General features: G+C 49.3%; 8 protein-coding genes and 2 non-coding genes across 10 annotated transcripts; 2 read left to right on the forward strand and 8 right to left on the reverse strand.

Moving 5' to 3' along the window:
* Positions 1 to 391: 391 nt before the first annotated feature.
* Aud_002821 (uncharacterized protein) lies at positions 392 to 1,332 on the forward strand (the record flags this gene model as incomplete). The annotated part of the gene is made up of 2 exons (XM_043287780.1): positions 392 to 550; positions 640 to 1,332. 2 exons carry the CDS (start codon positions 392 to 394, stop codon positions 1,330 to 1,332), a joined length of 852 nt encoding a protein of 283 aa, XP_043143715.1.
* A 335-nt stretch (positions 1,333 to 1,667) lies between these two features.
* On the reverse strand, positions 1,668 to 6,419 carry Aud_002822 (uncharacterized protein; the record flags this gene model as incomplete). Its single annotated transcript, XM_043287781.1, has 16 exons — positions 1,668 to 1,802; positions 1,865 to 2,086; positions 2,145 to 2,262; positions 2,313 to 2,344; positions 2,398 to 2,477; positions 2,527 to 2,828; positions 2,888 to 3,074; positions 3,143 to 3,427; positions 3,481 to 3,604; positions 3,930 to 4,041; positions 4,106 to 4,763; positions 4,834 to 4,904; positions 4,960 to 5,036; positions 5,108 to 5,246; positions 5,312 to 5,836; positions 5,899 to 6,419. The coding sequence occupies 16 exons, from the start codon at positions 6,417 to 6,419 to the stop codon at positions 1,668 to 1,670; spliced, it is 3,588 nt and encodes a 1,195-aa protein (XP_043143716.1).
* A 636-nt stretch (positions 6,420 to 7,055) lies between these two features.
* Positions 7,056 to 7,128, reverse strand: Aud_002823. The gene has a single exon. It is a non-coding gene; the product is annotated as a tRNA-Lys (tRNA).
* Positions 7,129 to 7,315: 187 nt separating this feature from the next.
* On the reverse strand, positions 7,316 to 7,387 carry Aud_002824. The gene has a single exon. It is a non-coding gene; the product is annotated as a tRNA-Arg (tRNA).
* Positions 7,388 to 7,840: 453 nt separating this feature from the next.
* Aud_002825 (uncharacterized protein) lies at positions 7,841 to 9,202 on the reverse strand (the record flags this gene model as incomplete). The annotated part of the gene is made up of 1 exon (XM_043287782.1): positions 7,841 to 9,202. The coding sequence occupies one exon, from the start codon at positions 9,200 to 9,202 to the stop codon at positions 7,841 to 7,843; it is 1,362 nt and encodes a 453-aa protein (XP_043143717.1).
* Positions 9,203 to 10,921: 1,719 nt separating this feature from the next.
* Aud_002826 (putative SNF7 family protein Fti1/Did2) lies at positions 10,922 to 11,653 on the reverse strand (the record flags this gene model as incomplete). Its single annotated transcript, XM_043287783.1, has 2 exons — positions 10,922 to 11,506; positions 11,609 to 11,653. The coding sequence occupies 2 exons, from the start codon at positions 11,651 to 11,653 to the stop codon at positions 10,922 to 10,924; spliced, it is 630 nt and encodes a 209-aa protein (XP_043143718.1).
* Positions 11,654 to 12,102: 449 nt separating this feature from the next.
* Positions 12,103 to 13,464, reverse strand: hacA (transcription factor HAC1; the record flags this gene model as incomplete). Its single annotated transcript, XM_043287784.1, has 2 exons — positions 12,103 to 13,198; positions 13,256 to 13,464. The coding sequence occupies 2 exons, from the start codon at positions 13,462 to 13,464 to the stop codon at positions 12,103 to 12,105; spliced, it is 1,305 nt and encodes a 434-aa protein (XP_043143719.1).
* Positions 13,465 to 15,556: 2,092 nt separating this feature from the next.
* Positions 15,557 to 17,164, reverse strand: Aud_002828 (snoRNA-binding rRNA-processing protein ENP1; the record flags this gene model as incomplete). Its single annotated transcript, XM_043287785.1, has 3 exons — positions 15,557 to 16,430; positions 16,487 to 16,728; positions 16,787 to 17,164. 3 exons carry the CDS (start codon positions 17,162 to 17,164, stop codon positions 15,557 to 15,559), a joined length of 1,494 nt encoding a protein of 497 aa, XP_043143720.1.
* A 1,037-nt stretch (positions 17,165 to 18,201) lies between these two features.
* On the forward strand, positions 18,202 to 20,055 carry Aud_002829 (SPRY domain-containing protein; the record flags this gene model as incomplete). The annotated part of the gene is made up of 1 exon (XM_043287786.1): positions 18,202 to 20,055. The coding sequence occupies one exon, from the start codon at positions 18,202 to 18,204 to the stop codon at positions 20,053 to 20,055; it is 1,854 nt and encodes a 617-aa protein (XP_043143721.1).
* Positions 20,056 to 20,442: 387 nt separating this feature from the next.
* On the reverse strand, positions 20,443 to 22,192 carry Aud_002830 (glutamyl-tRNA(Gln) amidotransferase subunit HER2; the record flags this gene model as incomplete). Its single annotated transcript, XM_043287787.1, has 4 exons — positions 20,443 to 21,329; positions 21,398 to 21,573; positions 21,652 to 21,976; positions 22,054 to 22,192. The coding sequence occupies 4 exons, from the start codon at positions 22,190 to 22,192 to the stop codon at positions 20,443 to 20,445; spliced, it is 1,527 nt and encodes a 508-aa protein (XP_043143722.1).
* Positions 22,193 to 22,386: the final 194 nt, after the last annotated feature.

Here is a 22,386-nt window from a genome sequence, read left to right on the forward strand (position 1 = left end):
AACTGAATTTGTGCTATCTGCTTGTATCCCCGCATTTTCTACCCCAGCCCAAGACAATCCCGTGTTGCTTAGTTTTGGGCTGGAAAGCTTGGCGTTGGGGTCTCGGGAATACTGATTCGCTCTGTAGTAATCATGTGATTCTAGTCTGGTAATTACCGCTTGTAATTACGTATTATTCCGCTGGCGTTGCCGGACTCAACCGACACCGCCCGGAGTCCAGTTTTGGCGCCGAGGCATCGATCATCAACATCTTGGTCGGGTAAATGGCCGATGTTAAGATCATGGCATGTCTCGGAGCATTTTTTTTGCTCATAAGACCGAAATCTCTCACTATCTTCATTTGTGCAAAATACTCTACTTCATTGGTGCGGATTGAAGAGATTGAAAGGATATGTCAAAACTATCCAACAGCCTCAAGGCTTTGATCAACGCCCCGGGTGCGCGGCCAAATACTGTCCCTGCCCCTCGCAATATACGCTCCGTGTACCAAAAGATTCAGCAGAGTGCTCTAGCAAACAATGTTTCCTCATCGTCATGGCTGGCTTTGTCGGTTCGTTAACCCTTCCTCACTCGCCCGTATGAAAACACCCAGCGAATTGTCCTGAAGCTTTGACTGATCCTTATATCTTCGGCCAACAGGCAGCCGCCACGATGACCATGAATTCTCCCGATTCCCTCGCGATCTTGTTTCAATTAGTCGCATCGGCTCAAACAGAGGAGGAAAGCGTAGCCACAGCAGAGCTGATGCGGGAGGTGGGGCTGAAATGCATCAGTTTCAACGGCATCCCGCGGACGATCAACTGCCTCAATGCTTTCAAAGCGAGCTTGCCCGAACCCGTCAGCAAGAAACTATCACGTACTCCGACTCGAGCCCCAGACCCCGGGAATATCAATGAGATTGGTAGGCGCGGCCGAGCCTTGTGGGACTCCATCTACCGGCCCTTTGAAACCAAGCTTATCAGCAAATTGGCGGGTTCGCATCCTGATCTGCCCGTTCACATTCTGAATAGCCATTACGGTGCCCTATTGTCGGATCCCGCTGGACGGACTACCGGCGCGAATGCTGGCCGCATCGTGACGTCTATTATCGCGATTTCATGCTTGCGTGCGCAGTCTGGTGTGGGACCGCAAGTGACATCGCATGTGTTTGGTCTGCGAAAGGCAATCGAAGATGGATCATGGGCTCACGATGTCGAAACTGAGCAAGGTGCCCGGTGGCTGGCAAGTGATGAGGGTAATACCTGGATATTGGCCAGCGTGGATGATATCGTCCAATCGATCAGCGAGGGCGCGGGGTCAAATTTTGCGCCGCCCAGGACCTCTAAGCTGTGATTAGATGCTCTGTGTCAATGATGTTGTCGTGGTTAGACTTGGATGACCCTTAGTGTATATATGTATATAGAGACATCTTCGCTCGCATTGGCTATATATAATATACAAAGGCCGCTGCTCAATTTCTCGGAATCGGCCTTGTGTATCCCATGCAAATCACGTCGCCTGTCAAGTCTTACAGGAGGATGAAATGGTGGCTACACCCGCTTCCTTGTTCAAGATTCTAGAAAAATGGTTCATAATAATATTCTATACATGATGTTTACACGAAGCATTATCCACATGGCAGCCAGCATCGATCATGTGCGATTTCCCAATGTCGGGATTGAGCGATCTCATTCCATGATCTCCAATTGCTCTGCTACAGCAAAGTTCGCCCCTGTTTTGTTTCGGACTTCCTCAACTTCTACCCCTGGGGCGAGCTCCGTCAGCAGAAGCTCCCCTTTACTTCGATTAACCTGGAAAACACACTAAACAGCCGCGGTCAGTCGGCCTATAAAGACTGAGGTCGCATTTTGGTCAATAGACTTACCAGTTCCGTGATGATCGTACTGACGCAGTTTGCGCCTGTCAAAGGTAGGCTACATTCGGCGACGACCTTGGGTGATCCGTCCTTGGCAGTATGGCTAGTAGCGACAACGATCTTGGTTTGGTCTGGATTGGAGATCAAGTCCATGGCTCCTCCCATTCCCTTGAAGACCTTTCCGGGAATCATGTAGTTCGCTAGATCGCCGTTGGCGCTCACTTGCAGGGCCTGCTTATCATTAGCCCACGTACTCTATCCCTTCACCAGCATACTCTTCCTCACTCACCCCGAGGATAGATACGTCAACATGTCCGCCCCGAATCATGCCGAACGATTCTGTGCTATCGAACGTAGCTGCGCCTGGCATGAGGGTGACGGTCTCTTTCCCGGCGTTGATGATGTCCCTGCAAGCTGGTTAATTCACGCACACACATGTCCAATGGACAGGACTTACGGGTCAACTTCGTCTTCAGTGGGATACGGTCCCTAGTCATAACCATTAGTTGATGTTGTTTGGCCAAGTCTGAAGGCTACCTCACCATGCCGAGAATACCATTTTCTGACTGCACCCAAACTTTCACACCTTCTGGTAAGAATGACGGAGCCAGTGTGGGAATTCCTGGACAAGTGTCAGCGCTTGACGGGCTCGAGAAGCCTAAGGTACTTACCAACACCCAGATTAACATAATATCCTTGCTTTAGTTCCTTCGCAGCTCTCCGGGCAATGCGGTTTCTCCGAACCATGGCAGGATCGCACGAGAACTTACCCGCATCCTCATTTTCGGGAGTCCGTAATTTCTTGATTTCGATGTGCTTCTCTGCCGTGGCAGGGACAACTCTATCCACAAAGATGCCCGGCAGGTCGACGTCATTAGGGTCAATGGAACCGACCGGAACGATGTTTTCCGCCTCCACTATAGTAAGAGTGGCAGCTTTCGCCATGACCGGACCAAATGCCTTCGTTGTGTACCTAGAGGAAGTTCCAATGTTCAGCAAGTCGACTGATGCATGAGCAGACAACAAACTTACCTGAAAACACAGTTTCCTGCCTCGTCTGCTTTCCAAGCACGAAGGATAGCCACGTCACCAGTGAGGGCTGTCTCCATCAAATAAGTTTTGCCATTGAATATCCTCGTCTCTCGTGGTGTGCCACGCTCCAATACTTTCCCAGACTCATCTAGCCGGACGGGTATTTCTCCCGCTTGGAGTAATGTGTCTGCGAAATAAAGCAGAGTCAGAACTGCAGATGCAATGTATGGAGACTTTCGACAGAGGAAAACTTACGCGCCCCAGTAGGAGTGAAGAATGCCGGAATCCCAGCTCCTCCGGCACGTAATCGCTCGGCTAATGTTCCTTGGGGACATAGCTCAATAGCAATCCTCCCCGTCAAATACTTCTTCTCCAAGGCCTTGTTGTTCCCCAGATAGGATAGGATCAACCGATCTACTTGTCCAGCTTGAGTAAGTGTAGAAAGTCCTCCTCTTCCAGGAGCGCCAGCGTTGTTCGAAACTGCTGTGAGGGAATGCAGATTTTCCACTCCTCTACGATTAATCGCCGATAAAAGCGTATCTGAGTAATGTCAATGTTTGTTGAACCCATCTTCTTGCTGGGGAGATATATACCTGCGACACCGCAAAGGCCAAATCCAGAGCTCAGGATTGTAGATCCGCTTTTGAGGTCAGCGACAGCCTCATCTGCATCGCTGAATAATTTTGAAGCGCCACGCTCAATCTTGGGTGCAGGTGTCTGTTGTTGCAGAGTAGCAGTTGAATATCGTACATAACAAATGTTTGTTGTTCGAAGAACAGGTCCCCCACGTCCTTTATAGCATGTCCCTAACTGAAACCATGGACGGGTAACAGTATGTGTTCTCCGCATTGAAGATACGATTGCTGAACCCCGCAAAGTCGCCATTCCTCGTCAACACTAAGCTAAGTATGCCACCCAGAATAGATAAACAGGGCTGCGAATCATGTATATTGGGTGAAAGTGGATTGAGATCTTCTAATAAATGTTCTCTGCATCGAGAGAGCACTAAGGTGTCTCTTATGTAAATCGACAAGGGACGCACCGTTCGGCAATCGGAACTACTTCTGGGCACCGACAGGACGTCGAGACCCACAACTTCACAGTCACGCTCAACATTATTGCAGCGCACAGGAGAATCGGTACCTAAGGTATTACTGTGGATTTCAATGTTGGTGTTATTGGTCGAAACCCAGGTCGCCTGCATTGGCGAAGTCGAACCAATCCCAGTTCATCAGATCATCCAGTGGGACGTCAGGAATATTCATGCCGAATGCCGAGTCAGCCCTGTTCACTGCATCGATAATTTGGTGATCAGACATCGCGGAGAACTGTAGCGTCTCTGGCCATAGCGTAGAGGGATCCATTGGTGGTTGTGTCACTGAAGGTATGGGGCAGTAATCGCTCAATGTAGAGGAGGGCCGTAAGGGCTCTACCGGGTCTGATTCGGTATGTTTTTGAGAAACAAGGCCCATATGAGCACGTCTAACAAGCTCTCGTAGCAGTCGTCCATACAAGACAGATGCACCTTCTCTGTGAGCTGGGATGGCCCCAATCCGTTCGAGGACATCAGCCGTTTCCTCAATCAAATGTCGCACGCTCGGTGCCAAGCTGGACCTGCTGTCCACGGGCGTCACACTGAGGCTAAGGGCAGAGCATGCAGCGAAGGCGATCATGATCACTGTATTATTGGGCATGGACTTTAGCCGCGACTCTCCTTGAATGGCTGCCCGCATGACATTCAATGCGGAAGAAAGGCCAGCGGCGCGAAAAAATCGCTTGACTTCGAGTGGTGCTGTGGGATGATTGATCACACCGCCATATGTAGACAGTTGCGTGTGTGTTACCAATATCTCGACATACGGCGGAAGGCAGCGGGCTTTCCGAGTTATATTAGCACGGAATTGCTATGTGAAGCTGATCTGGACAAGGTTGATAAATAAACTTACAGGGTCCACCAATCTCAAGAGCCCAAGCCGCGTACCATCGATCATAGAAGTCTTCAATAAGTTTCTTGATCCTAGAGGCGAGTGAGCCATCTTCGAGAGCCATAAAGTCGACAGGAGTCACCGTACAACTGAGCAGCTTCCGATCCGATGTCCCCAAGTCGGCAACTGTCGCAACGCGATTTTACTGTTTTCAGAAGTTCATCCTGCCGTGTACTGATGTTAGCTGTCTGCAAGCAACCAAGCATAACAAAGATATTTCGAGGGGTTGTCTTACGAGATTCCTCCGGAGAACTGCCATAGAGTTCATCGGCCCATCTCGAGAATCGGCAATATCAGAGATATGCCATTTGTCACAATTTTCAATGAGAGCAGTCGGGGGAACTGTATAGCTTCGTCCGCGGGCCAAACAGACACTGCAATATACAGATTAGCCGAATTCGCCGTATGCATATCTTCGACTATGAGCTTCAGCACCTACCCACGCTCGAGGACGAATAACGCGATCCAAGTCCTCTCGCGTCTACGTAACAACCTTCGGCCCCATTCCGAGGCCGGATCAATAGCTTCGAATCCATCCATGTGCAGGGCTCTCTTTGCATCAATGCAATCAGTCTTCGCAAGCCTGTTCTGGAGAGTACTATCAAAACTAGTTGCGGGTGTCACTATCTTGTTGAGAGAAAGGTCCAACGCAACAGTCAAAGCCATTGCAATATAGGAGCATGTGTCATCATCGCCAGAACTGCTCCCTGGGGCCATCCATGGAACGTTTACCATGAAGGCCAAAACAATTTCCACTGATCGATAACGCTGGGCAATGACCTTATAAGCCAGTGATGTACAGTGCCTCGTTAGTCTTTTGGATAAGGCGGCTGCAGAAGGGTGAAACCGGGCAGCTGCAGCCAGCATTGAAGTGAAAAGAAAGGCCGACTGTGAGCGTACGAATGACACAGTATGCACAGTTGGATCCAGGCCCCACCTCGTGTGGGCCAAATTCTCGTAGAAGCTATTGTCGAATTGGTCAGTTCACCAACAAGATTACAGTTTGGGTCTAATAGGTTGACTTACAAAGAAAAAAGTAATTCTGCCTCATGCAAAGTAATCAGGCCCAGTTCGATAGGGTCCATGTCCGGGCCGAGGTCTAGGTTCGCCCTGACTGGGACGAAAAAAGATCTGGCAATTGGCAGGTCCTCGTTGGGGCTACTATGTGGTCTGAGAGACGATTGTGATACGGATGGAGTGGACAATCTGGGTGCGTCACGGCATTCGGCGGGCGAAAATTGGAGGTCAGAGGCTCTCGCGAGAAGTTGCAATGGATTCTCCGCATCATCCAAGGCTAGATTGTCCCCAGCAGTGGCACCTTGCGGAGGAGATCTCCTATGTGACCGGTCAAGGTCATCTGATATCTCCTCGACCTCACTCCGTGCAGAATGCCCTTGTGCCCTGCTAAGGAGATCTTGCAGGTCTGAAATAAGTTTTTCAGCAGCATCAGATCCTGCTGCATCAGTCTTGGGGCGTTTGATCGCCTTCTCTATTTGGTGTAACGCTTTTTCCAGTCCTTTGCGTTTGCTACAAGCAAATGTAAGCATTTATGATTGTAATAGAAGTAGGGATAGGGTCCGGTGACTCTGACTTCTTAACACCCTTTTGTCTACCAAGATGGTGGCTGGGTACGATACATTCCAGATTTGCTTGTTTGCATCTGTCACAGCAGATATCCTCGCGGCTGCGCTTGCATCGTATTTTGCTTCTTCGACAATTCAAACATGCGGCCTGTCGTCCATGCGGCGTTCTGTTTGATTGTGATGGATCAGCTGTACCGTCCATCATCTTACCTCCTGAGACACGATTCTTTGTTGCAGACCATTTCAGGCAGATTCCCAAATTCCATAGGCTTATTACCAAGCGATAAGCCAGTCTGTCAAGGGGGTTCCAAGTGCTTGTCCACCTTCACAAACAGCGTGTGTCCTAGGATATAGAATGCAGCCACATGTGTTATTGTCGAAAGTGGTCAGTCATCATAATTTCCATAAGGGAATTATATAGTCTACCGGTGCCTGGATTTTCCGGCGTCCAAACCCACAACCCCAAATTCAGAAAAGCCACGCTGAGAGGCGAGCAATGTAGTGCAAGATAAATTACTTGCAATAAAAAAGTATTATTCCTGCGTCAGACGCAGCACAAGTAAAAAGAGTGCAAAGGGGCCATGCCGCCTGAAAAACAAAAGCCGAACGCGGGGGTCGAACCCGCAACCTTGAGATTAAGAGTCTCACGCTCTACCGATTGAGCTAGCCCGGCTGGGCTATATCTCGACCAAGAGAATTTTGCCCCTATGAAGATTAGAAATGATCATCCGTGAGTAACGGCAATTGCCACATTTAATACAGTCCATGAGTAACCCCCTAGAGTGCATCAACATAGTCCCAATAGGGGTTGACCGTGTACAGTCGATTACACAGTTACAAATATGACCAGTAAAAAAAAGTGACCGACGCAGGGATCGAACCTGCAATCTCTTGATCCGAAGTCAAGCGCCTTACCATTAGGCCAGCCGGCCCTGTGATTGGATGTGGCAAAAACCTCCTATCATAGGAAATCGAAGTTTAACAAGGGTTCCTACGTACAGCCAGGACTCATCTAACGACACTTGATGGGATGTACAGGAAACGATTTCGAGCCTTTCTCTTTATATATATCTCTCTTTATATATATCCTGTGAATTAATGTAAGACCTCCCACTGACCTCGTTTTCTGATCAGGAAAGAACGCATTTCTCAACACCCTCGAGTATCCACTTATATTATATATTACATATCAATGTACGTGGCATCCTAATGACCGTTGCAGCCTGACAGGGGACATTTATATTTTAAACGCCAAGCAAGGGACGGTGAGAGTGACTCTTGATCCAGGGGTCATGTGTCTAGCTCGCCAAACATGGTTGTCAGATAGCAGAAGATTCTTCGTTCACTTCCCATCCAGAAATATACAGCATGTCACACATGTCAGACTATGATGCCCGGGGCTCACTAGACAGGTCTGTTGCATGTATGTTATGATCAGCGGGAAGAGCACCGCTAGTCGTTGAAGGATTGTCAAGTATGGGCTGAGTGGGGGCCTGCTGTTGTTGGACTTGTCCGTTTGGCGGTATTGCAGCTGGAACTTGCAGCGTCTGGCCTGACGTCGGAATATAGGCCATTGCTGGACCAGGGGCAGCACTGTCTCCGCGATTGCTTCCCGAATCTGAATGGATATCTGACACGACACTCCGTGGTGGGGATACGCTAAGCAGAGGAGCGGTGGCAGCAACAGGCCGCTTAGACGGCCTTCCAACCTTGACTGGAGCAGGACCCAGCATGGGTGGATAACTGAATCCGAAACCCCACCGAAGCCACAGGCCGACTTTCCTCCAGAATCCCGTTTGCTCCCATTTCTCTTTAAGCACCTGCGCCTCCTCGGAAGTACGAGCCTGAAAGCCTTTGCGGCAGAACAGAAGAAGCAGACAGGAGACAATAGGAGCGAGCATGCACCAAGAAATTGGGAATCCTCGGCGAGCCTGCCAACCCCTCATCAAGCGTCGAAACTGAAACCAATTCTCAATGAGGCCGATGATGAGCCATACTCCGAACCATCCCAGAAGGGAGATAAGCAGAATACCAAGGGGAGATATAACCCCGTAATAAGAGCTATCGTAGAGCCAGTTGCGGTCGTCACCACCATCATAGTACGAGTAGCTGCTACCGCTATGGGAGCTGCTGTCATAGCACCCGTACTCTCGGTACATGGTGTAGGGCTTGTTGGAGATACTGAGCCTGCTCAGACTCGATACCGGCACTTGTGTAGGATCAATGAAAGCAAGAGCCTTGGTGTATGTGGTTGGTTGAAAGGGTTTGCTGTCGTCCACTGAGTAGCTAGTTGACATGGACGTCGCTAGCAAAGCGTCTTCAATGGCGTTGGGGACATAGACCGGAACTGCAGTGGTCAACGTCCACTGCGAAGAGCAGGATGTCGGCGCTGTATATACCATGTTCACATAGTACTGCGTGAGAATATTTGAGTCAAGGTAATTGTAGTTCTTGTAGGTCGACTTGATCCCTGCACCAGATGGGTACAGCACTTGAACAACTGTGACAGCATCGTCATAACTGTCGCTAGTTATATAAGTTGTTGTTGAAAGGCCAGCAGGCATCGGTGATGCTGTCGGCGTGATTTCATGAATGCGAGTGCGTGTTGTGGTCCTGTAGCTGTAATCATAGGTGTCGACATCTTGCTCATACACTTTGGTGACTATCCAGGGGGCAGCGAAGGCGCAAGAAGTCTGATGTAAAATGAGGGACAGAAGTGCAAGTGGAAACGAATGTGAAGGTGCCATTATCTTGGCTGTACTTGGAGATTGGGGTCCCAGATTGTCAAAAGAGGGAACTGACTCAGAAAAAGAGTCGAACAGAAGGATAGAAAATCTGATCAAGGAAAACCACCCTTCTCATGATATTTTTTTTTTAAAGGAGTAAACGCATTGCGCCACAGAGGGGCACTGCCTAAAGAAATGGTTCAACGGATTGAGGCTCTCGCATTTTGCTAACGGGTACGTGTCTATGGACTCACGGAGTTCCTAGCTCTCTGTGGCATAAGCCGCTCGGTCTATGCCTCTGTGGGTGGCCATTGTCAAACTATCATACCTTCTCGGCGCGGTAATTGGACGGACTTCAACATAGGGGACAAGATGAAAAGACCGGCTGATCATGGTTACAGTTAGCTCATTTTCTGTCTCGTTCGGCCAGTCAGCGAGTGGCGGATTAGCGAGATTTCTTGAAACTAGACTAGAGAAAGTTCTGAGAAAATGAGGAAGAGGACTTGCGAGTTGTGATAGTGACTGAACCAGACAGGCACCACCAAGCAGTCTAACCAGGTATATATTTAGTGGGATAGTCTAAGACGTGACCGTCGTATAAGATCCTGCGCTAGGGATCAAAATAGGTACTAGCAATTTTAGCAAGGTTGTACTGTGAAGAAAAGGGACCTAGAACAGGCCTAGACACACCAGCTCACTTGCTCCTCATTGGGAGAATATTGACAGTCACCAGGGGTTCTTTTAAGCGACTTTGAGTCTCAGCGGTATGCTTAGCCAATTGTGTTAATAGTATTCATTGTCATTATTAGCTCCTTCAAGTATGGAGAATTAGAAAATGGATAATCTCCTACCTCACGGCTTACAGATATACTCGATACCACGTACTAAGGCGGAAAATACCTAGAACGTACCTTGTGCTGGATAATGTGCTCATGCAGACTCTGGGAGACAGCCATGACTCCGTAATTTTGTTGATATTTTGGCGACACTGGAGTGAGTACTTTTCCTTTTATTTTGGTCGAAATATTTGCTCAGTACTCTCTAGATAGAGACACGCAGACGCAGGTCGGATCGTGCCAATGCAAGTCTTTTGAATGAGACAATGAGCGCTACTTTCATTTTGATGCGAGAGAATCTATCTAGTGCCCTAGCGCATCAGTAGTCCTGGGCTACTCGCTTTAGGCCTTAAGCACAGAAAAATCCTAAATCTGGACAGTGATTGAGTGCTAGCTGTACAACAAGAAGCACGGGTTTTGAGTGTGCTGATATTATTTTCAGGTCAGCCTACGTTCTTGAACGTCCTTAATCAATAAGCAGAGTTAAGGTCTTACGCTTTCTACGCAACCAGGTTGTATCCCAGGAGACATTAGGAAAACGAAGTATAGGCAGGATAAGTGAAGCTAGAGTTTGGCGTCGACATAAGAAATACTAGAGGGAAAATCGAAACCAATATTCAGTATCACCGAAGGCTACGCCAAACAAGATGGTCCCTAGAAGAAGTTGGAACATGAGACTGTGGCAGCAAATGCAGGAGCACTTATTTAGAGCGAGAATGACGGATAATCAAAACTAGGGGGGGGCATAACTTCGTCAATATCCATCAGAAGGAAACAGGCAAATAGAGTCTGACAGATGCTACAAGCGGACGGCAACGTTCGGTTGTCGTTTGTAACATGTAAAGCAATCGGCCAGCTGTCAACGGTGCGCTGGAAGGTAACAAAAGGAAGACAAGCATTTCTTTCAGCTTGCAGCTCTGAGAGCACGTAATCTCGCTCCCAAGCCGTCCTCCAGCTCCGAGTCGGCTTGCTTCTGCTCCTTGACGTCTTCCTTGGGAGCTGCATCAGCATCCAAGGCTATGCGCATGTCCACACCCGCCTCGTCTGCAAGCTGTTCCATGAGACGATCAACTTCGGCCTCGCCCTCGGCACCATACTCTTGCATAGAGACACCTTGAGCAACATCCTCTATCGCACTGCTAGCGATTTTGAAATCTTCCGATCGCGCTAAGAAGTTATTTGCATGAGATACCAGGGTTTCAAGATTGACGCTCTTCGACGCCGCATCCAGGCCTCTTGACGCCAGAGCAAGGGTTCGGGATGTATCGCGAGTACTCTGAGCGGCTTTAAGTTCATTTATTATGACGTCCGCCCGTGCAGCCTCGGCTCTGAGGGTTACTTGTCTTCGTTTCTCTCGTACGGCAGAGGCGGCGTGGATACGGGCAATTTGGAACTCGCGATTCTTCATAGCCTTGTCCGCCTTTGCCTTTTCTGACTTGAATGTTGCTTCAGCGCGAGCAGCTTCCTTCTTAAGCCGGTTCGAGTGCAACTACAATGGGGGAATTCGTCAGATATACGTTGTTTATTTCCCAACAGTTGAGAGCGTAGCACATAAGAGTGCTCCGCGCAGGTGGAAACCCCAGGAGCTTACCTTGACATTGGTGCGGGCTTCGAAGATAGGATCCTTCCGAACCATTTTGCCTGGGATACAACAAACTAACTTGTTGAAATCAGAAGATGTGGAATCGCTAACAAGTGTGCAGAATGCGAAAGTGACCGAGTTGAGGCTGAATCGACAGTTTCGTTGGAGGCGGAAAGGCGGGAGGCAATACTAATGCAGCAGTGACTTCAGGTTATCAATTAGGAGAGGTGGGGGATAGTGTTGATACGACTATCGAAGCGGCGTGGCAACATCATCCCCATCTCCGAAGTAGTTGACCATCTACAAGATCCTCTTGAGAATCAAGTGGTTACTATTCCTAACGCATGTACACGTTAAAGAAGAATAATTAATATTTCTTACTATGACGCGTGATTGGCATAACGCCTTGGAAAACAGAATCCCTTTGAGAAACAGCGAAACGGCCAGCATCTCATTGCCAGTTGCTCTCGATTGAAAAGATACACTATATTACAGCCCAAATTTCATCGGTCCTTACCCATCAGCAGAGACGTCAACGTCTCGCTCAATCGCTTTGAACTCCATGAACCCCGTGTACTCCTGTGGCGGTCGCCCAAAGTATCACGCCGCGCACCTCGCTCAAATTTCGCTAAGAGAATTCTTCTTCGACCTCTCGTTCGCTCAAAACGATCTATCGCCCAAGCGAAGGTCAACAACGACTCCCAGTGCAGTCGGCCCGCGTCATCACCGGCGGACCAAGTTCCCCGAGAGACATTTTCACTAACAGCCAGCTGCAATGCCCTGCCCGTCGCATCGCGAAGTGGACGCGCCAAGGCTGGGTTGCAAGCTAGAAGTCTGGTAAGAAGTCTCATTCGGAAGACCGTGGGCCGGCTCGATGCCTTCGAGGGCGACAGGCTCGGAGTCGAAATTAACCATAGAATCAAATGGAAATGCTGATAGATCTCCTGTGTCGAGAATGTCAAAGGAGAACCCGTCTTCAATGACCGAAGAATCTGGCTCAGTGGATGAATCACTGTTGAATAGGCGGCGGAAGTCATCGTCAGAAAGAGGAGCTGCAATGTCATTTGCAGCTTCATGTTCAACGCCAGAGCCGAGGTCAAAGAGGGGGAGAGCACTTCCAGGTCCTTCGAGTCCGCCAACTGACACTGCAGGTCGCACAACACCGCTGCAGGATGTTGTGTCACGTCGGAGGACTCAGCCAGACTGGAAGGCTTTAGAGTTGGCGAGTAATCAGTGATTGAGGGAGTGGGAAATGGAATTCGTTCGAGAGGAAGCTCATCACCTTCTTGCTTGAACAAGGTAGGTGTGAGAGTTGGAGATGCTGTGGCAGGAGAAGCGGGCTTTGGAGTGCTGGTACGAGAGCCTCGAACCTCAGCAGTCAACTGGGCGAGCTGTTGGCTCAATCGATTGTTCTCAGCTTCCATCTGTGACAGACGCTGGAGAAGAAATTGATTTTGCTGTTCCATCTGAATCTTCTCGTTCTCCAACTTCTCCATTTCGAGTCTCTTGCGCTCGCGAGAAGTCTGTGCCGCCGCACGGTTTCGGAGAACGCGCTCGATGCGACGCTGTTCCTTTTCATCTTCTGTCTTGGCCCGTTTCCTTCATAAGAGTAAGCCATCTGACTTGATTGATTTCGTCGGACGCGATAGAACATACCTTGGAGGCAAGTTGGTCTTTGGAATTGGTAGCTCCTGTCCCCATGACTTCCGTTTCTTGGGTGGCTTCTTCTCTTCGGTTTTCGTCTCCTGCACTTTGGTCTCTGACGCGTTCAACGATGTATCCGCAGGAGAGACTGTGAGCAGCGGGGTAGCCGGTGCTGGTGTACCAGACAAGGACTCTACACCTGAAGTGAAGGTGTCTTCCATTTTGTAAGCGTGAAGGGCAGATCCGGTAGACAAGATCACGGGTACTTGCAGCTCTCTGCGAGTATCTCAGGAAAGATGATGCAGAGAACACGCCTTGTATGGGATGAAGGAGTCTGATGACGACGTCGACTTGCCCGGTTTACAAAAGTAAAAGCCACGTTGGCATAACGGTCAAACCCGGAGCCAGGCGCCGGAGGTCTGCCGATGTGGTGGAATATGGTAATGTGGACAACGACCCGAGGCAACAAAGGACAAGTGTTCAGAAGTTGGTTGAAGTGGTAGGTTGTGATGGGGAAAGGTGACTCTTTAAAAGGCCAGCGTGGTCAATTCTGTCAGCAAGGGGGCGGAGCTGTCTCCGTCAGCATAACGACGGTAATGTTTCAAAATTACGCGAATCTCACACCTCAAAAGGGCTCACCGGCGGGTAGCGCACGCCAATAATGACGGTATTGGACTGTAATGCGGCAATATACGGCGTAACTGTGAACCAAATCTGGCCCCCGCCTCTTCGCTATCCCTGGCAATGCAGCCCCTCTAAGCCTCCCTTCAAAGTCAAACGTCCCCATATCTGAAACAACCGAGTCCAACCAGACGAAGCTAGGAGTCCTGTGGGCTGGATTCATGCAGTATACGGAGTACATACTTAACATACCCCTCAAGTAGACATTCTATAAATTTGGACTAATTGAATGTTGTACTAGGAATTTCTTGTATGATTGCCAACCAGCATGAGACTATGCTACCAACACTTGAACGCTTGGTAGTGGATACTCCTTGTGAACATATCGTGCCTAATTACCCAGGTAAGTGAGGTAGTTAATGGTACGGGGTATTATCGTAGATTGGTGGCGACCCCACTGTGGATTAGGAAGCGTTAGATAGATTGAGGTAGCCATTCTTGATTAATAGAATCTGGATCACCTCTGGAGCACTGCTATTAATATCAGGACTTCTATGTTAAGTCACAAAGTGTGCCACTTCATTTGCGGAGAACAATTTTCCGGACTTCAATAACAATAGTACCCCCGTACCTTTCTGGACAGACAACCAAAAAAGGCGAACCGTAGAGAACCGGATAGGTGTATCTACCTGGTTACTGGATACTACGTGGTACTATCAGATATCCATGTGTCCGCAGCGTAAACACTCCGAACTTTGGAAAGAGAATCACTCAGACGATTACCTATGTATCCCGTGGTTTTAAGTGCTTGAATGTTGGCTTATTCTGCTTCATGAGGGGCCTTGGAATTGCAAGCAAGTCGAGTACTCCGTACTCCGTAATTAGGAATTCTCTTCTTATCTGGACTTTGATCAAAGGATATTATTCAAGGTGGTCGTCGTTATTCGAGGATACTGTTCGACCCTTGATACTGAAATAATTTTTGTCTTCAACAGAATTGATCCTTGATTATGCTAAAGAAATATGCTGCAAGGGCGACAAGGGAGGCCAGGAGCCCATTGCTCGAAGTACAACATACTAGGATATCTTCAAACGGCTTGTACACTGTCTGAGGCTATTGACCTTGGTGAATCAGTATCGCAGCCTCAGCCTTACTAGCTATTCCAGTACATGGCAAGTTGCCTATGAATGCAGTGTTACAGAACTGATTGAAATTACTACTGCAAAATATTCCTGTGGCCACTCTCATGCGCCAAGGACTGTTAATACGCTTGCTGCCATGAGAATTCCAGGGAATACCACTTTTTGTTTAATTTTAATCATGAGAATATTCAGGGGACAAGATGAGCATGAGGGATAGTACTTGCATGGTGCTAATGGGGCTGCATCATGGAGCATTCCATTGTGAATTCTTCAACGTGTGAGGACAGGTGATGGCGAAGCCACTATCCGAATGCATATTCTATTCCCTACGCGGATTTCATATTGACAGTAGGAAATTTTTTGTTACCCTTTATCGGTACTACCCTCTAGGGAAGAGCAATAGTAGCGTTGATGATAAGATCTCCAAGCGCCCCGGGAATATATGCAAAAAAATCATTTTTTTCTGAACCCCTCGAACGCCCATCGCAGTCACAGAAACCCAGGAACAGAAAACATGGCAAGACAGTTCATCAGAGTCAATGCCTCTGCCTAAAACGTGACATCCATAGTGTCATCGCCAGCGTCAAGAGCGCCCTGCTTTTCTGGGTCGGGTACAACTACACCGCGCCCTCTACCTGCCAACAATTCCCGTCTGACCTCGGGGCCAATATCCTTGTGCCCCCGAACTAACAACAGGTCAAGGAGAGCTTCGCGCTGGTCTTCAGTGATATCGTTGCGGTAACGTTGGGCAAAGACCAATAATGACTGGTGCCAAAGAACAGGAAGCTTATACGCTTTGGTAGCAGGCCCCGACGGTCCATCGGTCATCATCGAGTCCTCGGCACTGTCGCTAGCGCGGAAGCGCAGAAAATGGAAGACGAGAGCGTCAATCACCTTATATGGAAGCGCGTACTTTTTCTCGAGGAACACACGGATGAACATATTCACCGCACCGGTGCTTTCGAGAGATCTGAGGGACTGTTCCGCGGCCAGGTCGCACATGCGAAGTAGAGCAGCCGCAGAGTGCAAGACTGGGATAGATACACGTGCGATGACAGAAGAGACGATGTGTGCCTCCCGTAGAGTGCAAGTACCACTTGATACCAGCGGGAACAGCAGACCTTTGAAAAAGCAAGCTGGCTTGTACAGCGCTTTCTTCAGAGCGTTGTAGGTGTGAACATTTAACTTCTTTGTTTCGTGAATCTCCTCCCGAACGCGGTCAAGCAGGACTGTCGATATGAACTCTTGTGCAACGGCTGGCTTCGATGAAATGAAAATCCTAGTCCCGGCATAAACAGCATTGGCTGTCCACGACTCGGGGCGAGTGATAGAGAGGAGAGTTGGCCAATTGGGAACGGAGGGGAGAATCTTGAATGGCTTGGGAAGAGGCCCGGACTTGTAGCGAGACAGTATCACGCCGACTCTGGTTGAGACCATAAGCACAATGACCATGCGAACGGATGAGACAAATGTACTCACTTTTCGTAAACTTCAACAGCTTTTGCGGGTATCTGAACGGCGTCTTCGGGCAATCCTCCACCTTGAATCATGGGTCCACCATTACCGGACTGCTTCGCTTCATGCTCTGCGATCTTTTCCAATATGAGATCGGCCAGGTTGGTGCTCCGACCTGTATCGGTTCCTCGAGGGTTGAATATAGGATCTTCGTCGCCACCAGGAATAAATTTGTTAAACATATCAAGGTCATTTGGATCAACCTCCTAAGGCGGTATTGTTAAACAAAGGAAAGTTATATTTCTTTGAGCTGAGACCACCTACCACTTCCTCGATCTCCTCGTCTTCATCGCCCCACTGGTCTCCGCGAAACTTCTCGTCATCGTCTGATAAAGCTTCATCATCTTCAAATCTCGATTCAAAATCAAATGCTGAATTAGTTGCCGTATTAGCTGCACCCATTACAGCTTCGTGCTCCGCGGCATCTTCTTCCGCCAGTTCTTGCCCAATCTGTAAGATCTTCCTCGTCATCTTAGCGTCAATGAAACGCTCGCCATCTTCACCATCCTCATCTTGCCGCCCTTGATGCTTGCTCTTCTTGCTGGATTGGGTTCGTAGATGGCCCGAGGTTATGATATCCTCGGCCAGGGGATTGTGCCTGCGGGCTGCTGCTGCAGCTCGAGAGGATGTTGCTTTGGGCATGGTGTGCTTTCACTTTTCGATATCCAAATGAATGCCAGTTCTTGCTCCTAGGGCATTAAGAGCAGACTAAATTACCTCGTACCCAAACGAAAGAGGGAAGTATAGTGGAGCTGAAAAGCGACGTCTAGAACTCTTATTTTTTTCTCATATCAATTGCCATGCAAGGGAAAATGTGTGTAAATTTCAAGATCATGTGACTTAGGGACTTTTTTCTGCCAGACTGTTGGAGAATTTCCCCCCTTATGCAGTTACATTCAGAGAATTGAAGCTTACCGCCTGCAAATACTTCACCTTAAATGGCCAATGATGCCACCGCCCGATGCCCCGCTCCACAGAAGCAAGGCTGAAATGATGACTTTGGCGCTATGTTTTTTGCCGGCGTTTTTATCTTGACCGCTTTCAGGTCATATCTCCAAACCTCTCTGCTCGTCAATCTCGCCCTTGTTGAATATTAAAGGGATGGATTTTTATTTTTTCTTGGTGACAAGGACCCATATTAGTCTATCAAGATTGCCATACTGAGACGGCTTACTTTTTATCATCTGCTTTAGGTCATTCGCACCTGAAGTTGTTGAAGACTCGTTCTATCACACCTTGCGAGCGGGATCGGAGATTACATCAGGCAGGATCTTGAATCCATTAAGGATTGGGAGCAGAGCTGTGAGCGGAGATTTTCATTGGCTCGAATTGCTCTTATACCCTTTGGAGATATTTATCTTTGCAAGGGCAGCCAAGATTCAGTATTTCCCTTTTCGTTGCAGCCTATCAGTGGTCTAACGCGCTGATGTTCTCTTATAGGTTCCTACCTAAGTTCTACGTCGCAAAATATAGGCAGTCTCTTCAAGCCATATTTCAAATCTTCTCCTTTCACTCCCACGCAACAAGGTTCTCGCGACAGCTGCTTGTCCCGCGCAGCCCGCAGTTAGACATACAGATAATGAATTGAGTCGCGTTATTTGACTTGAGCCGCGCATAGTGCGCCTGTTGTTGCCAATCATCAGGTTACAATCTGCTCGTGAACCAGTATTGACGCCCACATGGCGTCTATACAGCCGGTAGGGTCGTCTGGCCCTTCGTCCAACATCAATTCTCCGACTTTACCTCCAGGGACCGCACCTTTCTTTAGTGGTATAGTCACAAGCCAGAACGCACGATCCTCGCCTGCCCCTCCCAGCAATGCATCAGTGCAAGCTGATGGCACAAGATCGAAGCGCAACAAACGCGATAGCCGGAAGAAAAGAGAGGCCAAGGGTCTCGACCAGGAATCCAACCCGCCTAAGAAGAAAGCCGCGGTTGCCCCTAACACCGCCCTTCCGAGCTCCGATATCAGCATTCTCAGACCCCTATTACTCGCCGAACCCAGGCCTTCGGACCTTTTACCGCCACAGCCTCGTCAGCTGAGTTTTGTGAACCGCAAAACATCAGACGTGCTCGGTCAGAGCTGGGACTTCTATGAGGTTGTTGACAAACTCACAAATAAGAATGGCTTTCGTTATAGCTATGCTATAGCCGATCCAAGCTTTCCACACATCAAGTACCGTCAGACCGATGTTCCCCCTTATCATGCCCGGTTCAGTTTCGAGGATTCGCCCGCAGCAATCTTCTTCAGTGAGGATGCGCGCGCAGTAACAGCCAGCAGTGCATGGCATACTGCGCGTGCTAATGTCTGTGCGCGCGAGGGCGCATATTATTACGAGGCGCGCGTGATCAATGGGATTCCCAATGATTCGCAATCTATCTCAGCTAACGAACCTTCTCAAGGCACGCCAAAGGGTCATGTCCGTCTTGGATTTGCACGACGGGAGGCTGATCTTGATGCGAACGTGGGTGTTGACTGCTACGGGTACGGAATCCGTGATGTAAACGGCGAAGTGGTCAATAGAATGCGCTGCGAGTATTTTTTTCCGAAAGGTGAATCAATTCGCGAAGGGGACGTTATTGGCATGCTCATCACGCTTCCACCACTGTCCCTCCACAAGAAAGTAGTCGAGGGAACGTATGATCCTACTGTCGATGGAGATGGGACTTCACCGACATCAGAGGCTCTCACATCGACAAATTTTATTCGGGATCGCATTCCCTTCCACTATAAGTCCGATTTCTGCTGGCAGCAGTCAAACGTATTTTCCACAAAACATCTACGGGATTATGCGTTCAACCTCAAAGAGACACCCACATTTGGTCCACCATCGCCGTTCAACAGCGAAGACCCTTCTCTACGCACGCTGCCAGGTTCGAGCATCACAATCTTCAAAAATGGAGAGAAGCTGGGTACTCCATTCAAAGAATTATATGCGTTCCTTCCACCGGCTAGCCGACTTGCAAACGGAACCAATAACTTGGGCATTGGCGAGCGAGAGAACGCCGATGACGGAATGATTGGCTACTACCCTGCTGTCAGCTGCTATGGCGGTGGTGCCGTGGAATGTCGCTTTGAAGGACCCTGGTGGGTTGGACCACCGTCTCTCACAGAGAATGGCGAACCTGTCCGGGGCATTGGCGAACGCTTCAATGAGCAGATTGCCGAAGACGTCGTTGCCGATATTGTTGATGAGGTCGAAGCAATGCTCATATGGGGCGGTGTCGACGGTGATGTTGTTGGCAATGCGGAAGTTGACAGTGCTGACGCCGGTGCTGTTGGGGGCTCCGAAGTTCTGAAGGGCGGAGTTGGGGCAGCGTTTGATCCTCGAACGGATTCAGCCCCTGGCGCGGAATTTGCAGACACCGAAAATATTTCCAATGGATTGGAAACAGGCGTCACCAGCGTGGGCGCAGGGCATTTAACGACCGAGGATGCTCTTAGCGTGGGTCAGGAGGGTTCTCCCAAGACTGCGACACCCTCAGCTCCTTTAGAGAACGCAGTCCCCACAGAGGACGTTGAGATGTTATGACTTGAGACCCATCTCTCTTCATGATCAGGCTGGGATTCGCTTGTTCCGAGCCGTATCTGTCTCCCGCCATGTCGGATTCAGTCCCTCTGGAGATCTTTGAATTAGTAAACCATACCCATTCGAACGAGGGACGCTCGTAGGAATCAAGGCCGCCATGTGTACGAATGGATACTCAGGATCGACGGACTTCCACAACACAATGGATTGCCGGCGCAGGTACAGTCGATACAGTTTACAATCTCTGTCTTGAAACTCTAATGTGTTCAAATATGATGTATATTACATGACCTGCTACACTGAACCTCCCCTGTAATTGGGTCCAGGGTGAGCTAAGTTAGTCAGCAACTAGAGATTGATATGGGGATTGAGGCGAAACACAAGGCTACATCAAAAATTCTTGCCCTCCAGTATCTCGGACACTTTGAGGACAAGCTCATCGTCCCCGTATTGTCCGATGATTTGAATTCCAGCAAGATCTGCATCGCGAGAACCTCCATCCCGGCAGCCGACACTGACTGGAACAGACGCAGCTGGTAAACCAGCCAGGCTGGCAGGTACTGTGAACACATCATTCGTGTATGCTTTCAGGGACGAGAAAATGGAATCTGTTTCGACCAGGTCTGCTAACCGCGGAGGACACGAAGGGGCAGTGGGACAGATCAGGACGTCGACCTCTGCTTGTTTTGATTTCAACTCAGCATCTACCCTCTGGCGGGAAGGGGCCATCGGTTGCTCTGCTCTAAAAACAGTATTAAAATCGCACTGGACAAGTCGGCGGACGCGCTGCGCTTGAATAAAGTAGTTGTTTATGGCATCGGCGCTCAGACTGAATGCGCCGAGTAGAATACGCCTCTTTACTTCGGGACCGAATCCGTCCCCTCTAGATTTGGCGTATAAATAGCTGTCAGGCTGTCCACCAGAATCCGGACCGTCGCTGCGGGAACCGTATCTGATGCCATCATATTTGGCGAGGTTTGAGGAAGCCTCGGCTGGGGCAAGGACGTAATATGCTGATAGAGCTAGTTTTGTTGTGGGGAGTGAGACAGCGTGAATTGTATGACCCTGCTCTTTCAGAAAAGCTATCGAGAGAGCCCAGGCGCGTCGCACCGATGGAGAGAGTTCCGATATGTTGTACTCAATAGGAACGCCGATCCTCAAAGGAGACGAGGCCATTCTAGACAACAGAGCGGGTTGCTGGAGGTGTGAAGTTATGCGAGACCGAGAGCGTGGAGACAAGTTTGTCGGATCGCGTGGATCATGCCGATTCACAATGCCTGAGTCCGAGCAGTCAGATTCCAATGCAAACCGACATATCGAGAGAGGGAAGCGCAGAGACACGTACGGAATACGTCGCGAGCCCTGGAGGTATTTTTGGCCAGGATGCCAACAGTATCCAGTGAATTAGCGTATGCCACGACTCCCCATCTTGAGACCAATCCATAAGACGGCTTGAAGCCGACTGTGCCCGTGTAGGCAGCTGGAAGTCGAACCGAACCACCAGTGTCTGTTCCAAGAGCCCTAGAACGCCCTGTTCAGCACACCAGACATGCCCCCCAAGGAAGGAAGTTCGACTGATTCAGGAGCGAAAACACCTACGCATAACATTGATCTGTAGCGACAGAGACGGCGCTTCCACCAGAACTTCCACCAGCTGAGAGAATTCGTCCTTCCTGGTACTGACGCTGATTTTTGACGGGGCCGAACCATGAATTGAGAGAATGAGAACCCATCCCAAATTCATCCAAGTTCGTCTTACCAGCTATTATAGCGCCGGCTTCCGACAGCTGTTCCACCACGGTGGCATTGAATGGACTGGTGAATTTGGCTAGAATCCCGGAGGCACATGTTGTCGGAAAATCGCGCGTGCAAATGTTGTCTTTGAAGGCAATCAAGCGACCGTCAACCTTGGATTTCGATTTCCCTTTTCGTTTCAAAAAGCATGCGTCAGTGCCCGAATGAGTCAGAGAGAGAACGGGACAAAAGCTGCTGGGATCTTACCCGATTCTCTCCTAAGTTCTGCATCTCTCACTTGTTCTCGCCAAGGCCCTGAATTCTGCACAGTTGTTATGAAGGCATTGAGGGCGGCATGTGACCTTTGGTTAGTGATACATTTCTCAGCTTCCCGCAATAAGGACATTTAGATACCCTGAGCGGTGATGGTAGGTGGTGACAGGGACACCGACGGCAGAGGCTCGGAAAACTCGAGGTACATTTGAATGCGGTGGGTAGGAAGTTTACAACAATTCGGCAAAGTGTCGGGACGGTTGTTTTAAGCAGTCTCGCGAGGGTCGGTATCTGATCGGTACCACTTCATCGAATGCCCTCCGTAGT

Source organism: Aspergillus udagawae (genome assembly GCF_001078395.1).
Source record: "Aspergillus udagawae IFM 46973 DNA, scaffold_2, whole genome shotgun sequence".
Lineage (NCBI taxonomy): Eukaryota > Fungi > Ascomycota > Eurotiomycetes > Eurotiales > Aspergillaceae > Aspergillus > Aspergillus udagawae.